Source organism: Protopterus annectens, chromosome 10.part0 (assembly GCF_019279795.1).
Source record: "Protopterus annectens isolate FY-2018-M chromosome 10.part0, PAN1.0, whole genome shotgun sequence".
Classification (NCBI taxonomy): domain Eukaryota; kingdom Metazoa; phylum Chordata; order Ceratodontiformes; family Protopteridae; genus Protopterus; species Protopterus annectens.
This window is the reverse complement of record NC_056744.1, coordinates 1,814,380,147-1,814,405,064: the sequence shown is the minus strand read 5'-3', so window position 1 is coordinate 1,814,405,064 and position 24,918 is coordinate 1,814,380,147. Positions and strand designations below refer to the sequence as shown.

Genomic DNA, 24,918 nt, shown 5'->3' with positions numbered 1-24,918 from the left:
GAGCATGGTTTAAGAGCAGTTTTGGGAGGTGAGCACAGGTCTGATGGTGAAAGTGGATGTGGTCATGTGTGGCTGTTGGACAGGTTTAGGATTAGATGACGGGGAATCCTTGGTTAGAGATGCGATACTATTTAGGAAATAATAGTTGAATAATAATGCAGTTTCGAGTGATGAGTTATTGGGAGAGGGATTTGGGTTGAATTTATGGCCAGGTTGTAAGACTTCTTTAATGGATATCTACAAATTTTTAGAATTGTGTTTACTTTTATTCCGAAAGCTATGTTATAGTTTTTTTGTCTTCATTAATGTGCTTTTTAGTATGATTGCAATATTGAGGTGTTTCATAGGTTTGCTGTTCTTTCCTTGCTTTTTCTCTGTCCTGCATTAGCATTCTACCTTTTTGGATAGCCAAACTGCATTATTTGTTTTTAGTCTCTCCCTACTAGGAGGTGTAAGTCTATTTAGGATATTCAGGAAAGTTGTATTGAATTCATTTACAGCGTCATCTAAGGGGAGGATTTTTAAAGTTGCACTTAATAGGTGATAGTGTAGTAATGAACATTTCTAAGTTAAACTTGGGAAAGACTGCATGTTTTATAAACATGCTGTTTAAGTGGATGTGTAAGAAGTCCTGATTATATAGATTGGGAGATGATCACTGAGGCAGTCAGACATTGTACCGGAGGTAGTATATTTGCTAGGATTCAGTCTAATAGGGAATTTGATGTCTTGCTATAATGTGTGGGGCTATTAATTAGGTGTTTAAAACCAGATAAGTTCACACTAGATGTAAGGGAGTTAGAGTTTATGTCCAGCCAACTAACATTCACATCACCTAGTTGTATTATTTTTTTTGTGGAATTGTTTTAGATATGCAATGTAGGATATCTCCCAGAATAGTTGTATTGTTGCCGGGATGGATGTGAAGAACGGTAATACATATTTGCTTATGATTGTTTAATTTTGGGAAAGTTGTAAGAAGCTCTGCTGAATTGAATTTTGGTATTGGTTTGTTATAAGGGGAAATGTGGAGGTTGTTGGGAAACATTAAAGCAATATCGCATTTCCTCTACAGACAGTCATTGCAGATGGTGTAGCTGGGATGTGTAATTGCGGAGTTGTTTGTGCTGGGTTTAAGCCAAGTTTCAGTTACAATGAGGATATCAGGCCATGTTGGGTAATCCAGGCATGTAGTTCAGCAGTTTTATTTCTTATGCTTGCATTTGTGGCAACAAAAGTTAGATTACCGAGGTTGGAAGTTGACCATTGTAGGGTCAGAGTACTGGGTAGAAGAACATTGTCTTGATTTTCATGTGATAGGTGAGGCCAGGATTATGGTGAACGTCGCGTCCAAGGATTTCAGTATATTGGGGAATTGACACTTGTTTTTTGGAGAGTATTTTTCCACCTAATTTTGTTTTGGTTTGAGCTGAAATGGAGTAAATTAGTCAGTATTTGGAGAAAAGGTGAGGGGTGTCATTAAACAGGATTGGTGCGATGTGTGGAGAGTGTAGTGAGGAAGTATGAATAGGTGTTTGGGACAAAGTTTGAGAGATGTTGAGAGCTATTATTCAGACATGGTAGGCTAACAGATGGCCCAGTTAAGGATTAAACTTCTTCTAGGGTACAAAGTCTTTCCTTTCCTCTGTAGCTTCTGTTTCTCAGATTAAAACATGCCTAATAAAGTGGGCTTTTGATGCTGCTATTTGTCAGGAGCTGTTGCTTCCAGGTCAGCATTGAGAAGACTTGACTTGGTTTTGTTTTCAATCCCTTCCTTGAAAGTATCGATTGTTTTTTTTTTAATTCTCCCATAGATAAGGTGATCCAAAACAGAACTACCTTATCTGCAGGAGGCCTAAATGGGATTGAAAGGGAAAGCTGATTAAAGGACTTTTTCAAATTTTGCTACCTTTTTTCTGAAAAAATGTTGTTAGAATTTTATTTCAAAATTTACATATATAATAATATAAAGTGTTTTACTGTAATTTATAATATAATAAAAAACTCTATTTACAATTGTTCAGATTTTTTTCAACCCTCCAATTTGGAACAATTTGAAATTTCCTTTCCTCCTCAGCATCAAAAAGTTAGTAATAGCCATGTCAGTTAGTCCTCTCATCTCAGACTAGCTGCCCATCCAGACTCTTCCTTTCCAATTCCCTTCAGTCCTTTGTACCTCTGCTCAATCCTGTAGCTTTCATGGTAAAGCTAGATTAAAAAGATGCCTGTCATCGCATTCCCAGTGGTGAGCAATTCAGGCATTTGTCATAGTTAAGCCAGATAAAGCTGATCTTATCATGTCTCTGACTTGCCGTTTGGATTTCTATACACCAAGGATATTCACGAGGTGTCGATCTCCAGCCATTACTTATTACTGACATTTTTAGGCATTCTCATCTTTACATATTGGATGATTGTTTTAGCTTTGCAGACTTTTTTTCCAGTTATCAAGAGTCTTAAGCATCTGTTCAGAATCCTCTGCTTAGTTTGGATTTTCAGAGCAACTTTCAAAAGTTTTCTTTCATCCCTTCTTACATAATTGTATCATGGGATGTTTGTTAGATTCTCCCCTGGGAAGAGTATTTCTTCTTCTGGACCAAGTACAAATGTTTCTGCAGTCATTCCTGAGGTTTTCCTGTAAAATGCATGTAGCTGTTAGGAATTTCACAGGATTTTGGGGTGCATGCCCTCGAGGATTTCATGCTTTCCTAGCCAGACTTCACATGAGTGAAATTAGTGGTACCTCAGATAAGTATGGATTCATCGTCTACACCCATTGTCCTCCGAGTCCAGTTCTGAAGTTTGTAAGAATGAGACTCTATGGTTTGCTGACATTTCTTTTATAGTCTGCGTCCTTTTTTATCCCTTCTCTCCCCCCTACAGTTTGCTGCTACAGATGTATCATATCTGGTGTTGGGTACCTTTTCCAAAGGATTAAAAGGGTAGTAAGCTCTGTGGATCTTCAAGACAGATGCTAGTATTTTAATGTCATACAGATTTTGGCAGTGATCATATTGGAAAGCCTTAAATCATCTCTGGTTCCCAGGACTTCAGCCAATTTATATAGATAACACCACAGTGATGTAGTACATAAACAGAGAGCTGGGTATCAGATCTTACCCCCTTTGAACACTTGCTATGATAACCTGGAAGATGGCATTTGAGCCCAGTTTGACTCTTCAGGTGTCATACAGTCCAGCAGACAAGCTTAGCAGGACGAGGACAGTCTCCCACACATAGAATTTTCACTCTGGGCTCTTCCAAGAACTGATCCAGCTGTGAAGGACACCTCGGGTAGATCTGTTTGCATCCTTTCAGAACAGACAGCTAAAGAAATTATCCTGCAGGTCTCCTTGTTAACAAGGCTGGAAACCTGATGAAGAAATTATCCTGCAGGTCTCCTTGTTAACAAGGCTGGAAACCTGATGAAGAAATTATCCTGCAGGTCTCCTTGTTAACAAGGCTGGAAACCTGATGAAGAAATTATCCTGCAGGTCTCCTTGTTAACAAGGCTGGAAACCTGATGAAGAAATTATCCTGCAGGTCTCCTTGTTAACAAGGCTGGAAACCCAATGTTTTTTCATTCCCGTGGTCTGGAATGTTGTTGCTTTTCCTTCCTTCCCACTAATATTCAAGGTTCTTCTAAAGATCCAGAAGTACTCTCAAAAATTGTGGTGACGACTTCCTTTTGGCCCAAGCAATAGTAGTTCTTCATTTTAAGTCTGGCCAAGGACAGCTACCACAGGCTTCCCACAGACTGGATTTGCTCACACAATACTAGGGTTGTTTGATACACCCCAACCTTAAAACTCTTCAGCTCACTGCTGGGATGACAAGAGTTTTGACTCGCTTTAGGTGCCATTTTTCTGAGGAAGTGCAGTAAGTACCAATGGAGGTGAAAAACCTGTTGCTAGAAAATGGCATAGATTTGCAAATGTAAAAGATTTTCTAGATGGTGCCAGTCAAAGGACCAGGACCCTCTTCATGCCCGTCTGCCTCCATTTTAATATTTTAATACTTATAATAGTAATAATAGTAATACTAATAATAGTAATGCTAATAATAGTAATACTAATAATATTTTTTATTAGTTATATGAGTTACTGTCCTTTGGCTTTTTTTATTCCTCCAAAGTTCATTTGTTGGCTATTGACGCTTGTCTAAACTTGGATCTGCCTTTCTAACCATTCTCAAGTTAAACTTTTTTTTTTTTTTTTTGAAAGGGGTGTTGCCTGTGTGTCCGACAACAGACTCCTCCTTAGAATCTTTAACGCGCTTGAAATGCTCACTCTTTCCTCATTTGAAGCAGCTCATCAGAGTGAATTGATGTTCTCAACATGCTCATACTCTGCTGGCAGAAGTCAGAACCATCTGAGTTGGAAGCAGTTATGAGGACTTTACCCTGTATCATTTTCCCTAAGGACAGGGCTTCTTTAAGAACTAATCCTGTTATGTCTAAAGTGGTCTCACAGAATTTACTTTAAGGCAAACTTTTAATCTCCCTGTCTTTCCTGAACCCAAGAACAAGGGAGAGAAGATCCTTCACACTGTGGATGTCCACAGGAAGCAGAGATATTACCTGGACAAAACTTGAGCCGTCAGGGAAGCTGATGACCTGTGTATCGCATATGAAGGTAAGAGGAAATGACAACTAGCGTCAGAGCAAACTATTTCCAGATGGCTGTTTCAGGCTGGTGCCTTGTTGTTATGCTCACCATAACAAGCCACTTCCAGGAAGGGGTAGGGCCATTCCACAAGGGCTTTGGCTTCTTCGGTGGCTTTCTAGAAAGGTGTAGACTCAAAGGATTCTACAGGTACCAACTTGGTTCTCTGTACATACTTTTACAAAGTACTATATACTGGATTCCTTTTTCCAGGTCCAGAACAGGCTTTGCTAGGGCTTACTACAGGTGTTTGCAAACTAGTAACTTGGGACACACCTGCTTGCTGCCACTTTCTTGAAAAAACAATTGCTTAAACTCCCACTAGCTTGATCATACTCCCAACACCCGACCCTATAAAACTATGTAGTCATACCAGAACCTAAACTCTAACCTTTAAAACTCCCACCCACTTTCCAGTCAGTCCTCAGACCCTTACCCTAAACCTTCCCTTCCCCAACCCTAAAGTCCCTGATCACTCCCTAAACTTAAAGCTCCAACCCCCCCAAACATAAATCCCCCAAAAGTTCCCTAAGCCTAAAACCCCCCTCTTGCTCTTTCCCCGCAGCTGCTTGTCCAAACTCATGTTAGAGTTTGAACAGAAGCAGTAACCTAAATGAGTTACAAGACATTCGATTTCCTGGCTTCAAGGTGGTGGTTTTCAAGCAGTTTGGACTTGAGCACCTGCACTGTTCCCGCTTTGCTAGGATGATCACCCAGGGGTTCTTAAGAGTATTAATTTATTTATGGTCATCTACCCAAATAGCATAGGCTACTGCAACAGTGGTGCATGTTTTGAAAATAGTACGGTTGTGTAGGTAAATGTACCGTAACAGTAGGTGTCGTCATAGGTCCCTGTTCCAGTAGCCACCCCTTCCTCTCTCCAGCCGTTTTTAATTTTTTTATTGTTTTATTTTACCAGAGTATGAATATATCTATCCTTGGTTTAGTTTCCAAGCGGTTTTATTTCAGTGCTCTTGCCTCTCTTTATTCTAGACGCACAAAAACCTTGTGCCTTAGACTGCTGCAGCAGCGAGTTATTAGAGCATGTAATATTCTGATATGTTTACTTACACAGCAGTACTTTTGGCTGTATGGATTGTATATATGAAGTTGCTATGGTGATTATGTGATTAGTATTTTATGTTGCAGCACATTGTTGCTTTTAAAAATCACACTTGCTGGGAGGGGAGGGGGGGTATAGCAGTTGCTGAACATTTTCGATGGTTATACAAAATGCTGTTTACCATTTTTAGTAGACCAGGAAATTATGTAGTTTCAAGATGGTTAAGGTTAAATGTCCTAAGTGCTGGGCAACGACGTATCTTCTTTCTAAGATTTAGTATAAGTTCGGTGGTATTATTTATAGCTTTGTTCTTCTTCCGTGGGTTGGGATACTTGTAGATGTTCTTCATGTTTCACTGTTGCAGCCATCACATTTGGGTTATCTGCCTGCAAGTAGCCCTCAGCCAGCATGAATACCAGAGTCTTGGGATTTCTGCGTCAGATGCTGTCACTTCTTCCATGACGTTAGGTCATCAGGGGTATAAAACATGCAGCCACCGCCATTGCATCAGTCTTTCTTGCCGTGCGGTGCCCGAAGCAGAAGCAGTTCGCAAGTGCCGGTCGTCCGACTGCTGAAATTTCATTTTCAAGTTTCAGACCTGAACTCTTCAAAAAGGTAAGTACCCCGTTGGGGATCCTTTTTTCTTGCTCTAACTGATATCAGAAAAAATTAATAATTGTCTTGCCTGTGGAAAGCAAATACCTCATAGAGATTTTCATTCTTACTGCGTCACCTGTTTAGGCCTAGACCACGGCTTTCCTCGCTGTCGGTTTTGTGCCTTGTTCAACACCTGAACTATTCATCGCCGGGATATTTTTGTAGCTAAATACATTCGTTGTCGATCTCCATACTCTGAAATGGCTTCGTTAAGCCATCTGACTACTGATCTTCCGAAAAAACGTAAGGATAAAGACAGAGACAGACCGCATAGGTCCAAAACTGCCGACGACGCTTCCGTTAAGCTAGTCGCCAGTCTACCGGTACTCAGTGAAGCGCTTTCGCGGCCCCTGATATCTGCTTCTACAGATTTGCAGGCCTCTGCTGAGACCCACTCAGAGTCCGGTATGCCGTGAGATGCTTCTTCGACTATGGAACCTGTGGATGTCTCTACCTTGGATGGGTTCGGAGCCGCTGTGCAGGCACCGGCTTCTGAGGGTGTATTCAGGCCTACGGAATTTCATATTAAACTGACAACTTTGTTTCAAGCTAAAAATACCGGCCTAAAGCTCGCACTGTGCCTAGAAAACCGATGACTAAAGCGCATTCTCAGGCTCACATGCCTCAAAAACAAATGGATAGAATGGCTGAAGGCTTTATTACCTTAATTAGGGGAAGCCATCCTTCCCCCTCTAAGAGACCTAGAACTGATTTTTCTTTTGATTCTTGTGATCAGGAATCTGATATCTCTATTCCGTCTAACTACCAGGATTTACCCTTGTCTACTTATGAGGATTCTGATGCAGAGGATTCCATTCCCACTGCTTCCCCTCCAGAAGATTTTTCTTCTGGTGAAACGTTGCATACCCTTAGGTAACAATTCCGCTGGAAATCCAGGACTATCCTTAGACCAAAAAGAGACTTGGGGAATTCTTAAACCTGCCTCAGCACAGGCCTCTAGCTATCCCTCCCATTCTGGAGATTGTAGATGATGTTTTCTTGGAATCCAGCCTTACCCCAGACACTTTGCCCCCAGCTCCCAGGAAACCTGACAGGTACTACAGAGTACCTGACTCTCTCAAATTCCTCTTCAGGAATCCTACTTCAGATCCAGAGACCATTTTCCAAGGACCTAAAAGCATTAAGGCTACTACTGCCAAAAATCCTACCCCTTCTGACAGGGATTTTAGGGCTTTAGACAGATTGGGTAAGAAGGTATACACCTCTGCTAATCTGGCCATTAGGGCTTTAAATTGCCAGTTTCATATGTTAAAATATCAGCAATATATTATGGAACTAATTAAACAGAAAATGATGTTGATTCCTGACTGTGCTGAACACAAAGATTTACAAGAGTTAATACATTCTGCTGACCAAATTGTTAAACATACTTTGCAATGTGGTTTTGATGCTTTAGAAGCATCTTGCAGGGCTGCTGTCACTGGGTCTGTATTTAGAAGGCATGCTTGGCTTAAGAAACAAAACTTGCCAGATCATGTTAAAACCAAATTACTGGATGCACCCTTAAACCAAGAGCGCCTTTTTGGCAACAAAGCAGAAGAAGTCCTTAAAAGAATGGAGGAAAAAGCTAAATCTATGCAAACTATTAAAAATTTCTTGCAAGTATAGCCACCTATATTCAGTAGGCATTGGCCTTCAAAGAAGTGGTCCTTTCCAGTCCCTTCCAGGCCTTCTCAGTCCAAACCCAGGAGCAGCAGGCCACCAAGACTGCAGTCTCAGACTATGCACAGATGTGGGGGCTCCCACTCCCAAAGCAGGGAGTAGTAAGCGACCCCCCCATGGCAAAATTGCACAATGATTTATCTTTAACTCTTCCAAGCCTTGCTCAACTACTTGAACCTTTAGGAGGAAAGCTTGCAAGAAACTGGGAATTCATTACCCAAGACAAATGGGTTTCAAATATAGTTCCCCTAGGATACAAATTCCACTTCCACCCCCCCCCCCCCCCAAGTGGATGGCCAGACTTCCCCCCAAACCAGTGGGTGGAGGCCCAAAAACAAGTGCTATCTCTCCTCAGCATCAAGGCTATTCAGCCTGTCCCGGCAGAACAAAGGGACAAGGTTTCTAGTCAAGACTCTTCCTGGCTCCCAGAAAAGAAAACTCCTGGCGTCCTATCCTGGACCTGTCTATCCTCAACACCTTTCTGGTGGTTCCAAAATTCAAAATGCTAACTCTTCCAACAGCTTCTTCCTATGGTAGCCAAGGATGCCTGGCTGGCAACCCTAGATCTAAAAGAAGCTTATCTGCACATCCCAATCAGGGAATCTTGCAGGAAATACCTACGCCTCAGGGCAGGCTTTATGCACTATCAATTCTCTGCACTTCCCTTTGGCTTATCTACTGCACCCAGGGTATAAAACAAATGCCTAACTCCAGCCATTGCATTTTGTAGGCAGAGAAATATTCAGATTTACCCATATTTGGACGATTGCCTGATTCAGGCAGAGAGTCAGGACTTGCTATTACAGCACCTGGTATTTGTAAAGAGACTTCTAACTTCACTGGGATACACCATATACGAGAAGAAATCGCACCTGTTACCCTCCCAACAGATTGTATTCCTGGGAGCAAGCTTGAACACAACTTCCCAGGTGGCATTCCTCACTACAGAACCTACTTCAACCTACTGGCCACAAAAACATAGCTATATTTGCAAGGAAAATCCTGCAAGCCCAGGGATTCATGGCCTCTTACATTCTGCTAATTCCATATGCAAGACTGCATATGAGGAAACTTCAGTGGTATCTAAAATGTCTATGGTGTCAACATTCTCCGGATCTGGAAACAATGATTCCTATCATTCCTTGCCTAAGGGTAGAGTTCCTTTGGTGTGCAGAGGCCTGCTACCACAACAAGGGACTCCCATTCATTCTATCCCCTGCCGCCCAAACCCTAGCAACGGACACATGAGACTATGTGTGGGGCGCTCACATGACAGGGCAGTGCATTCAGAGCAAATGGAAACCAATACAGATGCACCTGCGTATCAATCAAAAATAAATGTTAGCTGTGCAGAGTGCTCTGACAGCCTTCAAAGACCTTATTCTTCCAGGACAACTATTGGTAAAGACAGACAGCACCATAGTTATGTGGTACATAAACAAGCAGGGGGGAACCCATTCCTACCCACTCTGCAGACTAGCCATAGCTCTGTGGAACACAGCCGTAAGCAACCAAGTGAACCTACAAGCTCCGTTCCTGCCAGGCAAACTAAACTCATTGGCAGATGACTTGAGCAGAAATCTCATGGATCCACACAAATGGAAACTGGAACCCAAAATATTCAAGCTCTTGAGGAACAAATGGGGGACTTCAGAGGTAGACCTGTTTGCCTCTCCTCAGAACTACCAGTTGAACAAATACTGCACCAGAACTCCCCACAGTCAAACCTGAAAGGGGATGCCCTGTCCTTTACCTGGGAAGGCCTCTCAGTTTATGCCTTCCCCCCTCTGTATCTCCTCTCAAAGGTCCTTTTAAAGATCAAACAGGACAAGCCAAGGACAATACTGATTGCGCTGGACTGGCCACGCCAGCACTGGTACCCCCTTTTGCGCAGTCTGACAATGCTACAACCATGGCATCTGCCTTAGACCCCTTCCTTGCTGTCCCAGCAGGCGGGCCAGATTCTGCACCCTCAGCTTCGAACCCTGAACCTTGCAGCCTGGATAACTCCTTGAGATCACCTCTAGTAACCCTCCGTAAGCAGGTGCTGGATGTCATTCTTGAGGCAAGGAGGCCTAGTACTAGAAAATCCTATTCAGTAAAGTAGAAAAGATACTGTTCCTGGAGCCAGGCTCAGGGGAGGGACACAACGGTGCCCAGTTTGCCTCACATTCTAGGTTGTTTAACAGAAATGCTCCACAAGGGCCTATCCTTCTCTTCAAGATTCATGCCTCAGCCATACCAGCTCATTATAATACTGAGCTACCCCTCTTTTCTCATCCACTGCTAAAAGAATTGCTTAGAGGGACCAAAAATTTAAGAGCCCCCCCCCAGGAGAGCCCCCACCCCAGCCTGGGACCTTAACTTTGGGTTGGAAAAACTTACTCTTCCCCCCATTTGAACCAGCTGCTACAGCAGAGCTGAAATTCCTTTCTTGGAAAGCAGCTTTACTTCTAGCCATCACTTCTGCAAGAAGAGTGTCTGAACTGCAGGCCCTTATGGCAGTGGGACCCTTCATTATCTTCCATGCGGACAGGGTTTCCCTCAGGACTAATCCATCATTTATGCCCAAGGTGGTGTCTAGTGTGGCTCTGTACCTGTCCATTCATTTGCCTACTTTTTTCCCTAATCCTCAGAATAAAGGGGAAAGGATACTGCATTCTCTGGACATACACATACATCTTAGATTCTATTTGGACAGGACTAAGCCTCTCAGAAAATCTGACCAGCTGCTAGTCAGCTTTGCTGCATGGGCAGAGGGGAAGGCCATTTCAAAGCAAAACATTTCCAAATGGATAGCACACTGCATCCATTTCTGCTACAAACACCATGGAAAACCTACCCCACAGGGGATAAGAACACATTCCACAATGGCTACATCTACCTCTACTGCATTTCTCAGGAGTCCCTACCAGGGACATCCTCGAAGCTGCATCCTGGAGCTCTGTACTTTCACCAAGCATTACCACCTGCCTATCTTTTATAAATCCGGAGCTGGATTTGCCACAACAATTTTACAGGGCCTGATTGCTAGCCCTAATGCTCTTTAACTACCTCCACCCTTCCTTAGCTTTGGGAATCAACCCAAATGTGATGACTGCAACAGTGAAACACGAAGAACATAGTACAGTTGTGCACACTTACCATAAGTGTAGATGTTCGAGTGTATTCACTGTTGCAGTCCTAGTTACCCTCCCTCCAGCCCTATGACTTCTCTTGTCTTTTACCAATCCCATTTGTTTGGTATATATTATATTATGTGTATTTGCTTTTTTGCTGGGGGTGTTCCATGCTGTATAATTGCTTCCTGTTGTGGGGGCACCTGACATCTGGGGCAAGAAAAAACTGATGTAATGGCATCTGCTGCATGTTTTATACCCCTGACGACCTGACGTCATGAAAGAAGCTACAGCATCTGACGCAGAAATCCCAAGACTCTGGTATTCAGGCTGGCTGAGAGCTACCTGCAGGCAGATAACCCAAATGTGATGATTGCAGCAGTGAATACACTCGAACATATACATTTATGGTAAGTGTACATAACTGTACTTTTTGTGAGAAGTGTGGAAGCATATAAAAGAACAGGCAACAAAAAATCATGTACACTTGTAATTTGTTTTTTTTTTTTTTTTGTTAGGGAATGGTTATTCTTGTAAAGCAGTCCATATTTTTGGTTGGCTTTGCGTAACATGTTTTGGATGTGTAGGCCATATTGTAGGTCCTGGTCAATTTCCACCCTTAGGAGTTTTGTAGCATGCCATATTCCAATATTTGTATTTCTGGATCTGATGAAATTGTTATAGTGATATTTCTGTGAGGCAGATGTGCGTTAATACTTATTTTGTCTTGTATGCATTTAGTAATGCTTCTGTTAGCCATTTTTACCTTTCTAAGTGATCATTGCAGGCTTATGTTTAGTTCCTTCATAGATCTGTCTGACCACAGGAGCACAAAGTCATTTTTTACAGGGTGGTTTGCATATTATTTATGAATGTGTTGAAGAACAGGAAAAGACGTAAAGTGCCTCACAGTACTGAAATCTAACAGTTAGTGGAAAACATGGGTTGCTGTGAATCGTGGAAATTTAATGGCATTTTATTTAAGGATTAGTTAGCTTGAGGTTATACTGGCTGAATCTGCAGTGTAAGAATCCCTGTACTGCAGACAGTTTGGGGTATGTGTGGCTCCCAGTCAATGATTTTGAGGGTGTAATGCCTCTGTTATGCCGTAGTACTAGTTACTTGTTGACTGATGTAGTCATGGGTAATGGGTAGAACACAATTATCGGGTGCTGCTTGAAATGAAGAGAAGGGGCTGTACCCTGGGGGGAAATGATTTTACACCAAGTCATTTTTAATTCCCTTTAGAATGGACTGCATCTGGTAACTGCCTTTTAATAGCAGGGGCTAGTGTCAAGTGACTTTTCTCAACAAATACTGGAGAGGCTATGTGCCTGGTGACTTTATTGATGCCTACAGAAGGGACTGTGTTTGTGATATTTTAGATGCATGTGGATGGAAGGGGATGGATGTCCCTTTGATGTTCTTTGAGTCAGTCACCAGAGCTGTGGATGAAGGTAAGGCAGTTCGTACAGCCTACCTTAATTTGGCCAAGGCCTTTGATACCATTCCCCATTCCGGAATTATTGATAGACTCACCAAACTAGGCATCAACCCCTATATCACTAGGTGGGTTGCAAATTGGCTCACAGATAGAACTCACAGTGTGAAAGTAGCGGACTCCAAATCCAGTCACGAGTGGAGTCCCACAGGGATCGGTCCTGGGTCCTCTCCTGTTTGGCATCTACGTCTCAGAAGTCCAGGCCAACTTCTCAGAAGTCCAGGCCAACACAGAAGGACTCTGGCTGACCAAGTTTGTAGACGATTGCAAACTGGGAGATATTATTAACTCCCCAAGTGATGTAGACATCCTACAGAAACGCCTCGCTGAGACCAGTGACTGATGTCAAAACAATGGCCTTAAGCTCAATGCCAAAAAATGTGTCATCATCCCCTTTGGAAAAACTCAGTTCCCACTAATTACCACATCAATGGTAGTCCACTGAACACTGAAGGCGTTATAAGAGATCTGGGGATACAGGTTAACAGCAGCCACTCCTTTGACCACCACAGTGCCACTATGGACAGAAAGTCCTTATATATGACACATCTCATTACCAAGGATTTTGCATCCAGGAAGAAAGAGGTCATCATCTGTCTCTACTCCTCTCTCGTTAGACCAATTATAGAGTACAATTCCCCATTTGGCATGTACTTCACTAAACATCTACAACAGCTGGAAAGGCCATAAAAATTCCTCACTAAGAGGATCCTGGGCCTTAAACACGTCCTATACGTACAGACTCAAAAAACTCCAGCTTTTCTCTTTCTCATACCATCTGTTAAGAGGCGATCTCTGTTTGACTTGCAAAACTATGTATGACCCAGCCCTGTTAGAAATGTTACACCTAAAGAAATCAGTCCCTCCGCATCACATGCTCTGGAGACTTCAACCTCATTACCACAATCAACAGAACATGCTAGAGGGACAGGTTCAAAACCCAAAGACTGCCCATGCTCTGGAATAGACTTCCCATATATGTCAAGCAGAGCATCTCACTGTCTCCCTTCAAGAGAAATCCTGATAAGTGGAAGGGAAATAGAAAGGTCACCCCGGGGATCATTCCAGTGGCTCTACTTGATAGAGGCAGCAGAAATTATTCGGGTGGCACAAAGCCAGGGCACTTCTATGGGCTAGGCTTGTAAAGGCTCCAGGGCTGCTGGCCTAGTACACACCTATGAACCTATGTCCCCTGTTTTTTTTATGTTTATAGGAAATAACAAGTTGGCTCTTCGGCTCTCTACTAGTGGAGAATTGGTGACATCACAAGGCTTTTGAAATCCATATTTGTTTGTGATGTGGCATGCCTTCCTTATGCACCCCTCATGCTTGCAAAAGAGAAGAAAATGTATTTATAAAGTGTCATATGAAATAAGTTCCCTCGTTTGTGGTTCCATGTTCTGGCATGGTGCCTCCTACCTCCTTAGTGGCAGCTTTATTTCCAGCTAAGACTCAAGAAGCTTCAGAGTAAGCCTGTTTTACACTGAACGGTACTGTAAATGGGTTGTAACATGCAAAAAGGGTGCAACAACACCTGTTCACTCTCCTGCCGGTTGCCTGAGGGATCCCACAAGGCTCCATCCTTGGACCTCTACTTTTCTCCCTCTTTACCAATCAGCTTCACTCCTCCAGTCTTCCTGCCTCTGTGATACAATATGCAGATGAGTGTACACTTATATGTACAGCCTCTTCCCTACAAAACCTCCACACCATAACTCAAAATTCATTTCTAACAGTGGAAACATTGCTCACCAGCTCCCAACTCCTTCTAACCCCCAGTAAAACAAAGCTAATTCTCTTTTTAACCCCTCGAGAACTCCTTCTGCTCACCTGAATTTCAACTTAGAGTCAAAAACTAAACTGTTATCTCCCTAGTAACACATACTAAACTGCTAGAGATTGAAATTAACAACAATCTGACATTCATATTGCCCAAACTATTAGAAAGGTTTACAAAAAAATTAGGTCTTCTTTACAGAAACAAACAATTTTTAACTAGATCCACAAAAGCTACCATTGCCCGTACACACCTCCTGTCAACTCTCCTATATGCCTCCCCGATGCTAACCAACCTTCATAAAACTGATCTATCACGCTATAATCCTGCTACAATAAAATTGCCAAGTTTGCTATGGATGCCACACACAGTTCATATCACTGCACTGCTCTTAAACAGCTAAACTGGCTAGAACTCCCTCAGCTGCTACACCATCAACAACTATCCTTTGCCCACAAACTCCTGCATCAACCAGATAAAATCCCTACTTTAAAAAATCTTATACAACCATACACCACTTCTAGAGGCCTCCACTCCAGTGGCAGACTCCTTTTAGAAATCACCAAAGCTAACAATTGAGCTCTTCTCAAACATCTTCCTAAAATATGGAACCGTCTGCCTACCTCTATCTCCTCTAAACTGCTCCATGGTACAATTCAAAAAGCTGCTAACTACTGACTTAGCAACCCCCTGGCTTTGTTCTTGCAACCCTCCTGGATAGCTCTAAGGTCTGTATATTTAACTACACCTTGCTCAGGTACTGCTGTTGTACTTCATTCATTTCTCCAATTTCTGTTGCAATTTGCCTTCCTCTTTATCTAAATGTACATACTTACATATCACGTTATGTCATTGTTACCTCGAAGTACTGTATTGCCTATCTCTGTACTATTGCTGAATTTGTATACTACTAGAATTAATTTTTGCAATATGTGTATTTCTTATTGCTGGACCTTTTCTCCACGCGCCTGCGCTGAAAAAGGGCACGTGGCCAGTCAGACTTTTCTGGTAAACAAATGTAAAATAAATGTTGCAATAGGAGATGGGGAGTGGATTCAGAAAGCAGGCAGATATGAAACAAAAAAAAGGAAAATAAATCCATTCTTCCTTTATTACGCCAGAGATAGCTGCTCTACCTGATAAAGGCACTGCGTGGTCCCAGTCTGTCCGTGACTGTTTTGATTCTTTTATAGTTTTGCCACTCTGATGGGTCTTTGCATAGTACTACCCAGAATGCTTTGGAAGGTTTGGCCAATTTTAGTAACATTCTTGAAATAATGCTGGAATTTGTAGTACTTTTAAGTAGCAGCTGTGAAGCAAGCCATAAGGGACTCATGGTACAGGGTATCCAAGAGCTGTAATGTGTGTGTGTGTGTGTGTGCGTGTGTGTGTGCATGTGTGTGTCTGTAGACAAGGATACTGTAAGCGCACGGAATACCATGATTATTTCATGAAATTATTTCCTTTAATTCAAAAGCATTAGAAATTTTCAGCAGAATGCCTTTCTTGTATCTCTTCCTTTTTTTTTAGAAACCAGTAAAAGACCAAAGTGCAAGATCTTCATTTGCCACGGGCTGATCACCAGGTGAACAGTATGTATGTAGGTGTGTTTGTGTACGTTCAGAATTATTGGATTCCATAAAAGCGGAAGTAACATTGCAGAGAGAGAGCATTAGATGGGGAAGTGAAAGTCATCATATGTTTTTTGTGGTCTTTGTCTGTACCTAGAATTTATCAAGTTCCAGAACACATTTTATGCTTGTATAAGTATTTCACTGCCTTTTAGATGTCTTTATGGGTGAGTATAATTTTGCTTTTAACTAAAGAACAACTATATTTGCAGCAAATTGAACTGCTCATTATATAAAGTGTGTGTGGGTATGTGTGTGTGAACTGTTTATTTGTATTTCTTAGACATTTTCGTGTGTATCAGGAGTCTTCATTTTGTTAGAAAGTGTGCGTGTGTGTGTGCACGTGTGTGTGTGTGCACGTGTGTGTGTGCACGTGTGTGTGCACATGTGTGTGTGTGTGTGTGTGTGTGTGTGTGTGTGTGTGTGTGTACATCTATGCATATACACTGCTCCTGTCAGACGAACAGAACCAGACCTTTTGAGTGAGAACTTTTTGTACATTTGGGACTCTGTATGCTGATTTTAAGAGTTCAAAATCACACTCAGTATTCTTATTTTGATTAGCTAAGATTTCTCAAGCAGCAGTGTAAGACAGATAATGCTAGGCATCTAAATAATTTGTCTGAAGTCTTAAAGTTGTTTAAAGTAAGGAACAGTAAGGTGTGCTGTGATAGAAACTTTACTATAACCGTTCTCAGGAAAGTTGACCGTGGGTTACTAAGGACTACGGATTGCTTAGTTTATTGTGCCTTACCCCCACAGAATCACAAGGACTCTGATTTCCTGAAATTGGTACGTTTATAAGGACCCAATGGGGACCATGACATAAGTTTATTGTGCCTTACCCCTGCAGAATCACAAGGAATCTGACTTCCTGAAATGGGCAAGGTCATAAAGACCCAATGGGACCATGACATAAGTTTATTATACCTTATCCACACAGAATCCCAGGGGCTCTGACTTCCTGAAATGGGCAAGTTCATATGGACAAAATGGGGACCATGGCATAAGTTTATTGTGCCTTACCCCCGCAGAATCACAAGGGCTCTGACTTCCTGAAGTGGTCAAGTTCATAAGGACAAAATGGGGCATAAGTTGTGATGTTTTTCTACTTAAGGGAAGGGGTGATGGTGTTTTGAGTTTTCTGACAGAACATTTTCACAGTGAACAGGCTAAAAGGACAGAAAAGTGTATAGGCTTAAAATGAAGGGTGCTATAGCTAATTTGTGGTTTTCAGCGTTAAAGAATCACAGAATTGCATTATTCCTTGACTGTCAGGCATGGAAAACAAGTTTGTTAACCTATAATTGCATGTTTTTTTTTTCTGTTTGTCCAGAATGGTGACAGTTACGCAGATGAATATCGCTGAATGACATCATGGGAAATGAAAGCACAAAACAGGGTACCTCTGGTCCTTCGCCAAGGTAATGAGTATTAACGTAGTCCTGTAACATAAAGATATGTTGTGGTAATGAGTATTAACGTAGTCCCGTAACATAAAGATACGTTGTGGTAATGAGTATTAACGTAGTCCCGTAACATAAAGATATGTTGTGGTAATGAGTATTAACGTAGTCCCGTAACATAAAGATACGTTGTGGTAATGAGTATTAACGTAGTCCCGTAACATAAAGATACGTTGTGGTAATGAGCATTAACGTAGTCCCGTAACATAAAGATACGTTGTGGTAATGAGTATTAACATAGTCCTGTAACATAAAGATATGTTGTGGTAATGAGTATTAACGTAGTCCCGTAACATAAAGATACGTTGTGGTAATGAGTATTAACGTAGTCCCGTAACATAAAGATACGTTGTGGTAATGAGTATTAACGTAGTCCTGTAACATAAAGATATGTTGTGGTAATGAGTATTAACGTAGTCCCGTAACATAAAGATACGTTGTGGTAATGAGTATTAACGTAGTCCCGTAACATAAAGATACGTTGTGGTAATGAGTATTAACGTAGTCCTGTAACATAAAGATATGTTGTGGTAATGAGTATTAACGTAGTCCTGTAACATAAAGATACGTTGTGGTAATGAGTATTAACGTAGTCCTGTAACATAAAGATATGTTGTGGTAATGAGTATTAACGTAGTCCCGTAACATAAAGATATGTTGTGGTAATGAGTATTAACGTAGTCCCGTAACATAAAGATACGTTGTGGTAATGAGTATTAACGTAGTCCTGTAACATAAAGATACGCTGTGGTAATGAGTATTAACGTAGTCCTGTAACATAAAGATATGTTGTGGTAATGAGTATTAACGTAGTCCCGTAACATAAAGATATGTTGTGCTAATGAGTATTAACGTAGTCCCGTAACATAAAGATACGTTGTGGTAATGAGTATTAACGTAGTCCTGTAACATAAAGATACGTTGTGGTAAAGCGTCAGGTCTTTTATACGTGAAGGTATGTAGTACTTCCAGATTATAGTGTAGTTAGTAAGTGACGTGTGGAATGAGACAGGACGCCTTCAACCCACCTAAATGCTACTTGTTTGAAAAATAGAGTAAGATATAATCTTGTGGTTAATTTTAGTAGCATGTTTCCAAAATATATTTTATTTTAACAAAATTAGGCCAGCAAAGTGATGTGAAATACTGCATTTGACTCATAAATATTCTAGACAGCTAATATTTTTTTTTGATCAGACATTTTTTCTTTGTTTCCTCATTTATGATGTGGGCCTCCTTTGGCTTGTCATGAACTTTCTTGTGCATCTGTTGGCTGTTCAGGATGTACCTTAAACAGAAATAGTGCTGGAGCCTGGCAGGTCGATGATGACTAACTAACACCCTCGCACATAATTAAGTGCCATCACATAGTGCTGGAGCCTGACGGGTCAATAATGACTAACACACTCGCACATAATTAAGTGCCATCACATAGTGCTAGAGCCTGACAGGTCGATGATGACTAACTAACACACTTAATAGTGCTGGAGCCTGGCAGGTCGATGATGACTAACTAACACACTTAATAGTTCTGGAGCCTGGCAGGTCGATGATGACTAACACACTCTCTCATAATTAAGTGCCATCACATAGTGCTGGAGCCTGGCAGGTCGATGATGACTAACTAACACACTTAATAGTGCTGGAGCCTGGCAGGTCAATGATGACTAACACACTCGCGCATAATTAAGTGCCATCACATAGTGCTGGAGCCTGGCAGGTTGATAATGACTAACACACTTGTGCATAATTATGTGCCATCACTACTGACGGATGGCCTGTAGTGTTAGTCATACAAAGGTTTGTGTTACGCACCGTCTGCCTGTAGTAACTAATAAGTTTTGGTGCCAGTCATGCATTGCTGTATCTGCTGTCTGTTGCTCAGCTTGGACTGTTGAATTCGATGTCTGTCCCATACTGTAATGGTTGCACAAGTGAATCTGTTGGGGTTTACCTAGGACCATTAGTAATTTAGTAATGACAGGTGTCCTGCAGTGTTACTTTTACATTGTAAGTAGTGCAAGAGCACATCATTTATTTATTAATTAGGTTACCAACTTGGTACAAGTTCTGTTTATGTGAACAGCTCTGGAAGAGTGATTTTGCTAATGGGGAATCGAACCCAGGACTGCAGGAACCACAACAGCAGCTCATAGCCTTAAACCTCAACGATTTTGCCAAACCAAAGTTGCACACATTTTACTTTCGGCTAAGGTAGCAGGTGGTGACTAGGACATGACCCATGAAAAGACTTATGACCATCCATTTACGGCACACAGTGATTATGGATGACAGCATTCCATGATTACCATGAATGCATGCAGTTCTGACACCACAGTGGGTGACACTCTTGTGCTCCTGCAGAGGTGTATACATTGTCCACCATTCATTCCAGACACTGACCACAGTGGGTGATACTCTGGTACTCCTGCAGAGGTGTATACATTATCCACTATTTATTCCAGACAGTGACCTTAGTGGGGGACATGCCATGGTATTCCTGCAGAGGTGTATAGATTATCCACCATTCATTCCAGACACTGACCACAGTGGGTGACACTCTGGTGCTCCTGCAGAGGTGTATACATTATCTACCATTCATTCCAGACACTGACCACAGTGGGTGGAACTCTGGTACTCCTGCAGAAGTGTATACATTATCCACCATTCATTCCAGACAGTGGCCTTAGTGGGTGACATGCCATATTGGAGACCCATAGGAGTTTATACATTTTCTGTGATGTACTGCAGGCGGTAACAGCAATGGGTGACATGCCATATGAGTGAGACTTGTAGAAGTTTATAAATAATTTTCTGTGATTCTCTGTGGGCAGTGTTCACAGTGGCAGTACCACATCAGCCCTGTAGGAACTGCTTGCAGTGAGTGTCCCTTAACATCTGCAGCAGTACATAAATCGCCAGTTCACTCGGACAATGACCGCAGTGGTTGACATCACAGAAGGCCTTCAGCAGGTTACCCACTGTTTTACTCACCTTGATATATATTTCTGCCATATTATATTAACTGTACAACTAGTAGTAACTGACAGGGTGGGCATTGTAGTGATATAATGGATCACCCAAGGGTGTTGTGAGGCTCAGTGCTGCAGGTGTAGTGTTCTTTCTGGGAATCCGTGAGCATGAGCCTGGCCCAGGTGGGTAATCTCACTCTTTTTGATAAATTAATAAAAAATGGAACAGACTTGAAATGCAGGTGTCTGAGTGCAGTGCCCGACAGGTACATGTCTGTGTACTTTTGTAGCCATGAGTGTTGCTTGAATAAGTGTCTCCAAGGTAGGTGCTAATGTATTCTTACTAGTGAAAGTGTGTGCGTGTGGATGTGGGAGTATCGTATGTCTGTGTGTCTGTGCACTCGGTGCATTCCACCAGTCATTCCAGAACCTGTTTCTGCTGTGTGGTGCCAGTGTTCTCTTACCTGTTCCAGTACAGATAGATGTCACCAGGTGTTGAGGCCCTCTCATTGCTGAAGAACTCTTACAAACTGGCTTGCTATCTCCTTTCTTGGTGCCAAAAATGTAACTGAAAAACCTAGAAGCTGTGCTTGAATCCTTATTTTTTGTGTCTTCAGCAGAAGACTTGACTTGACATGTTTTACTTCCAGGTCAGTACCACTTCAGAATATGAACAGTGTAGAGGCCATCTCAGAGGAGGTAGTGTGTTCCATCTGTCTGGAAATGTACGATGACCCTGTTACCATCGACTGTGGCCACAACTTCTGCCAGGTCTGTATCTCAGCTCATTGGGCAGCCAACTCAAAGACAGGCTCAACGTGCCCAGAATGTCGCAGAACATGCAGTAGAAACCATATGATACCAGCACTGAGGATGAAAAATGTGGTCACTAAAATCCGGGATGCCCTTCAGAAACGCAGGGTAATTCTTTCATAAATTATTTATTCATTGTTGTGGATTTTATTCATAATTACCTAAGAGGATGGTTTCTAGACCATTTCTGGAACAAGTTTACTTGTGACAGAAGTGACGTATCAGTGCTGTGTGTGAATTCTCGTAGGTTTGAAAATGTTAGTGTTTCATAATTCATTAAAATTAGTAATCAGCAATACATTATATACGTGTTCAAAAAATGTAGTAGTAAGGAACTTAACTTACCATACAACATAAAAATCCACTTTTTACTTTTTGCTGTACAGTGACAGCTTTCATTATATTGTACTTTTGTATCAAAAGTCACTTATCCGGCCTTACAGTGTGGGTAAAGACCTCCTTCCATACTACCAGTGATCCAGTTTAGAGCGGTGGCCTGGAGCTGGTTTAGAACAGTGGCCTGGTGCTGGTTTAGAACGGTGACCTGGTACTGGTTTAGAACGGTGGCCTGGTGCTGGTTTAGAACAGTGGTCTGGACTGCTGATTTTTGAAGAATCTCCTTATACTACGTTATTACAATGACCTGATGCTGAAAAGCTGGTGGGGGGAGTGGAGAAAAGGTAGTTGATTATCAGCTTCCTCTGCTATAAGGATGCTTACCCTCACATGACCACTGAGTGCCTGGGAACACAAAGCTGCATGAATTCTGGGATGCTAGTATAAATACTGCAGAAGTGTTTGTTCAGGGGATGACTTGATTACTTTCTGCACTGACAGTGATAATGTCAGTGGTGTGACATACAGTGCGACTACAGTATTAAAATGACAGCGGTAATGGTGGTGTGACATACAGTGAGACTACAGTATTAACACAACAGCAGTAATGTCAGTGGTGTGACATACAGTGCGACTACAGTATTAAAATGACAGCGGTAATGGTGGTGTGACATACAGTGAGACTACAGTATTAACACAACAGCAGTAATGTCAGTGGTGTGACATACGGTGTGACTACAGTATTAAAATGACAGCGGTAATGGTGGTGTGACATACAGTGAGACTACAGTATTAACACAACAGCAGTGATGTCAGTGGTGTGACATACAGCTCAGGTACAGTATTAACACAACAGCAGTGATGTCAGTGGTGTGACATACGGTGCGACTACAGTATTAAAATGACAGTGACAATGTCAGTGGTGTGACATACAGCTCAGGTACAGTATTAACACAACAGCAGTGATGTCAGCGGTGTGACATACAGCTCAGGTACAGTATTAACACAACAGCAGTGATGTCAGCGGTGTGACATACAGCTCAGGTACAGTACTAACAAAAACCTCTTTCTCTATAGGCCTTCTAGTGCAAGCCCAAGGCTTCTGTGTGCACTTCAGTGACACAAATTCACAAATGAGTCCCTTAGCAGCACAAGGTTTGGCTAGCAGGGTAGGATGAAGTGACCATCTACTAGCCCTACCCAGAAGGAGGCTATGAAATACTGTTTGCATGGCCTCTGAAGACCAGGGATCTCCTAGACAGCAGCTTGGAAGCAAGGGTAAGTAATAGCACTTGTAGCACCTGACCTGCAGGCGGGCACAGTTTGCCTGCTGATATCATTACATTTTTTTCCATAGTTAGCAATTCTGTCCAGTCACGGCAGAAGGATGGACCTGTCTGCCAAGCCAAGGAGTCTGTAGTTGTTAGGGTCTGCCCTCCACGAGTTCATGAAGCCTACTGCGTAGAGGGATACTGCTGGTATTACTGGAAGGAGCTTTAACAGTCATTAGGGAAGGTGGCGAGGGCAGGAAAGGAGGCTAGATGGTAGGGACTGGGGTGTTGCACTGTATAACATTCTCTACAGTATAAGGTCTTTGGGTGTTTTGTAAGGAACCAAAAAACAAAACCTCAAGCCATGCTAAAAAAAAAGACGCAAGTGAGATCACTAGCAAGCGCCACAAACGTTTAATATAAACAAACAAAAGTGCTTTCATTCCTGTGACATCAAGAAATCAGACAAACAGACCCCTGCAAAGTGTTCATTAAATAACAAAGTAAACCTCTCCACCTAGTGGTCATAAATACAAATTACATACATTAAAAACATTTAAGAAATAACTTTACGCATAATATTAACCTAAACATAAAAACATTTAATAATTAATATGTTTAGTAATTATGTTAGGTTTTTATTGAACATCAGCTTCTAAGAGCAATTAACACTTCATAACCTCACTCTTTTAAGAGCCAATAAACTGCTGAATGACATTTTTTTATTAATACCAGGTTTATTAGTAGCTTCCAACAACTCCCAAAACAACTCACTTGCCTCTAATTGGGCAGACCAGTTACCAGATGTGTCGAAAACTGGTATTTTCTCTAAAATGTAATTTTTTTTTTAATTCTGACATACTTTACAATGTGTAGTCAATACATTTGTTCTCTCACTCCTAGAAATGTCATGTACGTACTGGTAGATTCTTTTTTTCAGGGTATTCTCTGTTTTGCCCATGTAAATGCTGGGCGTATTAAACACTGAGCTAAATAGAGCACAACTTTGCGATTATAATTAAATTTGCCATTGGGTGGCAACATTTTACGACAATGTATAAAACTAAAATTTACTGCTTCAAAAATAAATCTGCACTGTACATAGTTTCCCCTTTTCTGGCTGTTTGCTCCTTCTTGCCCTCTTTCAAAGTAGGTCCCAATAACTTGAAGAAGCATCTCTCAGGACGGTCTCCATTCCCACTAGGTCAATGACAGATTTCCTGTTTTTCTTTCAGTATTTTTTAATTTCTTTACTGACCCATCAAATTCACAAGCCGTTGTCCTGTAGAAATGACCTGTTCTTTCTGTATTGCCACCCTTCATCAATTGTTCAAGGTAGTGTAGAACAAGTTTTAGTTTGACACATTATCCTAAAATTGTGTCGCTCAGTGGTTAAGCTAAATTGTAATAACAAAGGTGTGTTTTATGTTTAATATAACATGCAAGGCATTTTATATGAGCAAAACTGTGAATGCCGAGGAAAAGAATCTAAAAGCATGTAGATAATGCATGTGTTCTATCACTCATAGAAATATTAAGTAAGCATTCTAAGGTTTGTCAGAATTAAAAAAAATATATTTTTCACATTTTAGAGAAAATACCCGTTTTCAACAGAGGTAGTAATTGGTCTGTCCACTTGGAGGGACGGAAGTTGTCTTGCAGTTGGTGTTGTAAACTGCCAATAAACCTGGTATTAATGAAAAACCTCCATCAACAGTTTATTTGCTCTTATAAGAGCAAGGTTATGAAGTGTTAATAGCTTTAGGTTTTTATTCAACATTGGTTTCTAACATAACTATTATTTGATTCTGGATTATTAATAATTATTTTTATGTTTAGATTAATACGATGGTTAAAGTTGTTTTTTTAACATTTTTAATATTTGTGGTTTGTAATGACTAGATGGAGATATTTACTCTGTTATTTTATGAACACTTTGAGGGGGTCCTTTTATCTGATGAAGTT

The 24,918-nt window shown here is 41.5% G+C and overlaps 1 protein-coding gene across 7 annotated transcripts in view; it reads left to right on the top strand.

The window, feature by feature from the left end:
* LOC122814053 (RING finger protein 112-like) overlaps positions 1-24,918 on the top strand; it is a 590,764-nt gene that overhangs the window by 184,926 nt on the left and 380,920 nt on the right. The window contains exons 1-4 of one of the 7 annotated variants that reach the window (XM_044086660.1): positions 15,544-15,709; positions 15,995-16,068; positions 17,432-17,519; positions 21,184-21,454. In XM_044086660.1, coding sequence (XP_043942595.1) covers positions 17,473-17,519; positions 21,184-21,454 — 318 coding nt within the window. In that variant the 5' untranslated portion in view covers positions 15,544-15,709; positions 15,995-16,068; positions 17,432-17,472. Of the gene's footprint in view, positions 1-15,543; positions 15,710-15,994; positions 16,069-16,134; positions 16,263-17,431; positions 17,520-21,183; positions 21,455-24,918 lie in introns of those variants that run through there. The other 6 variants (XM_044086658.1, XM_044086657.1, XM_044086659.1 and 3 more) reach the window with 6 other exon arrangements.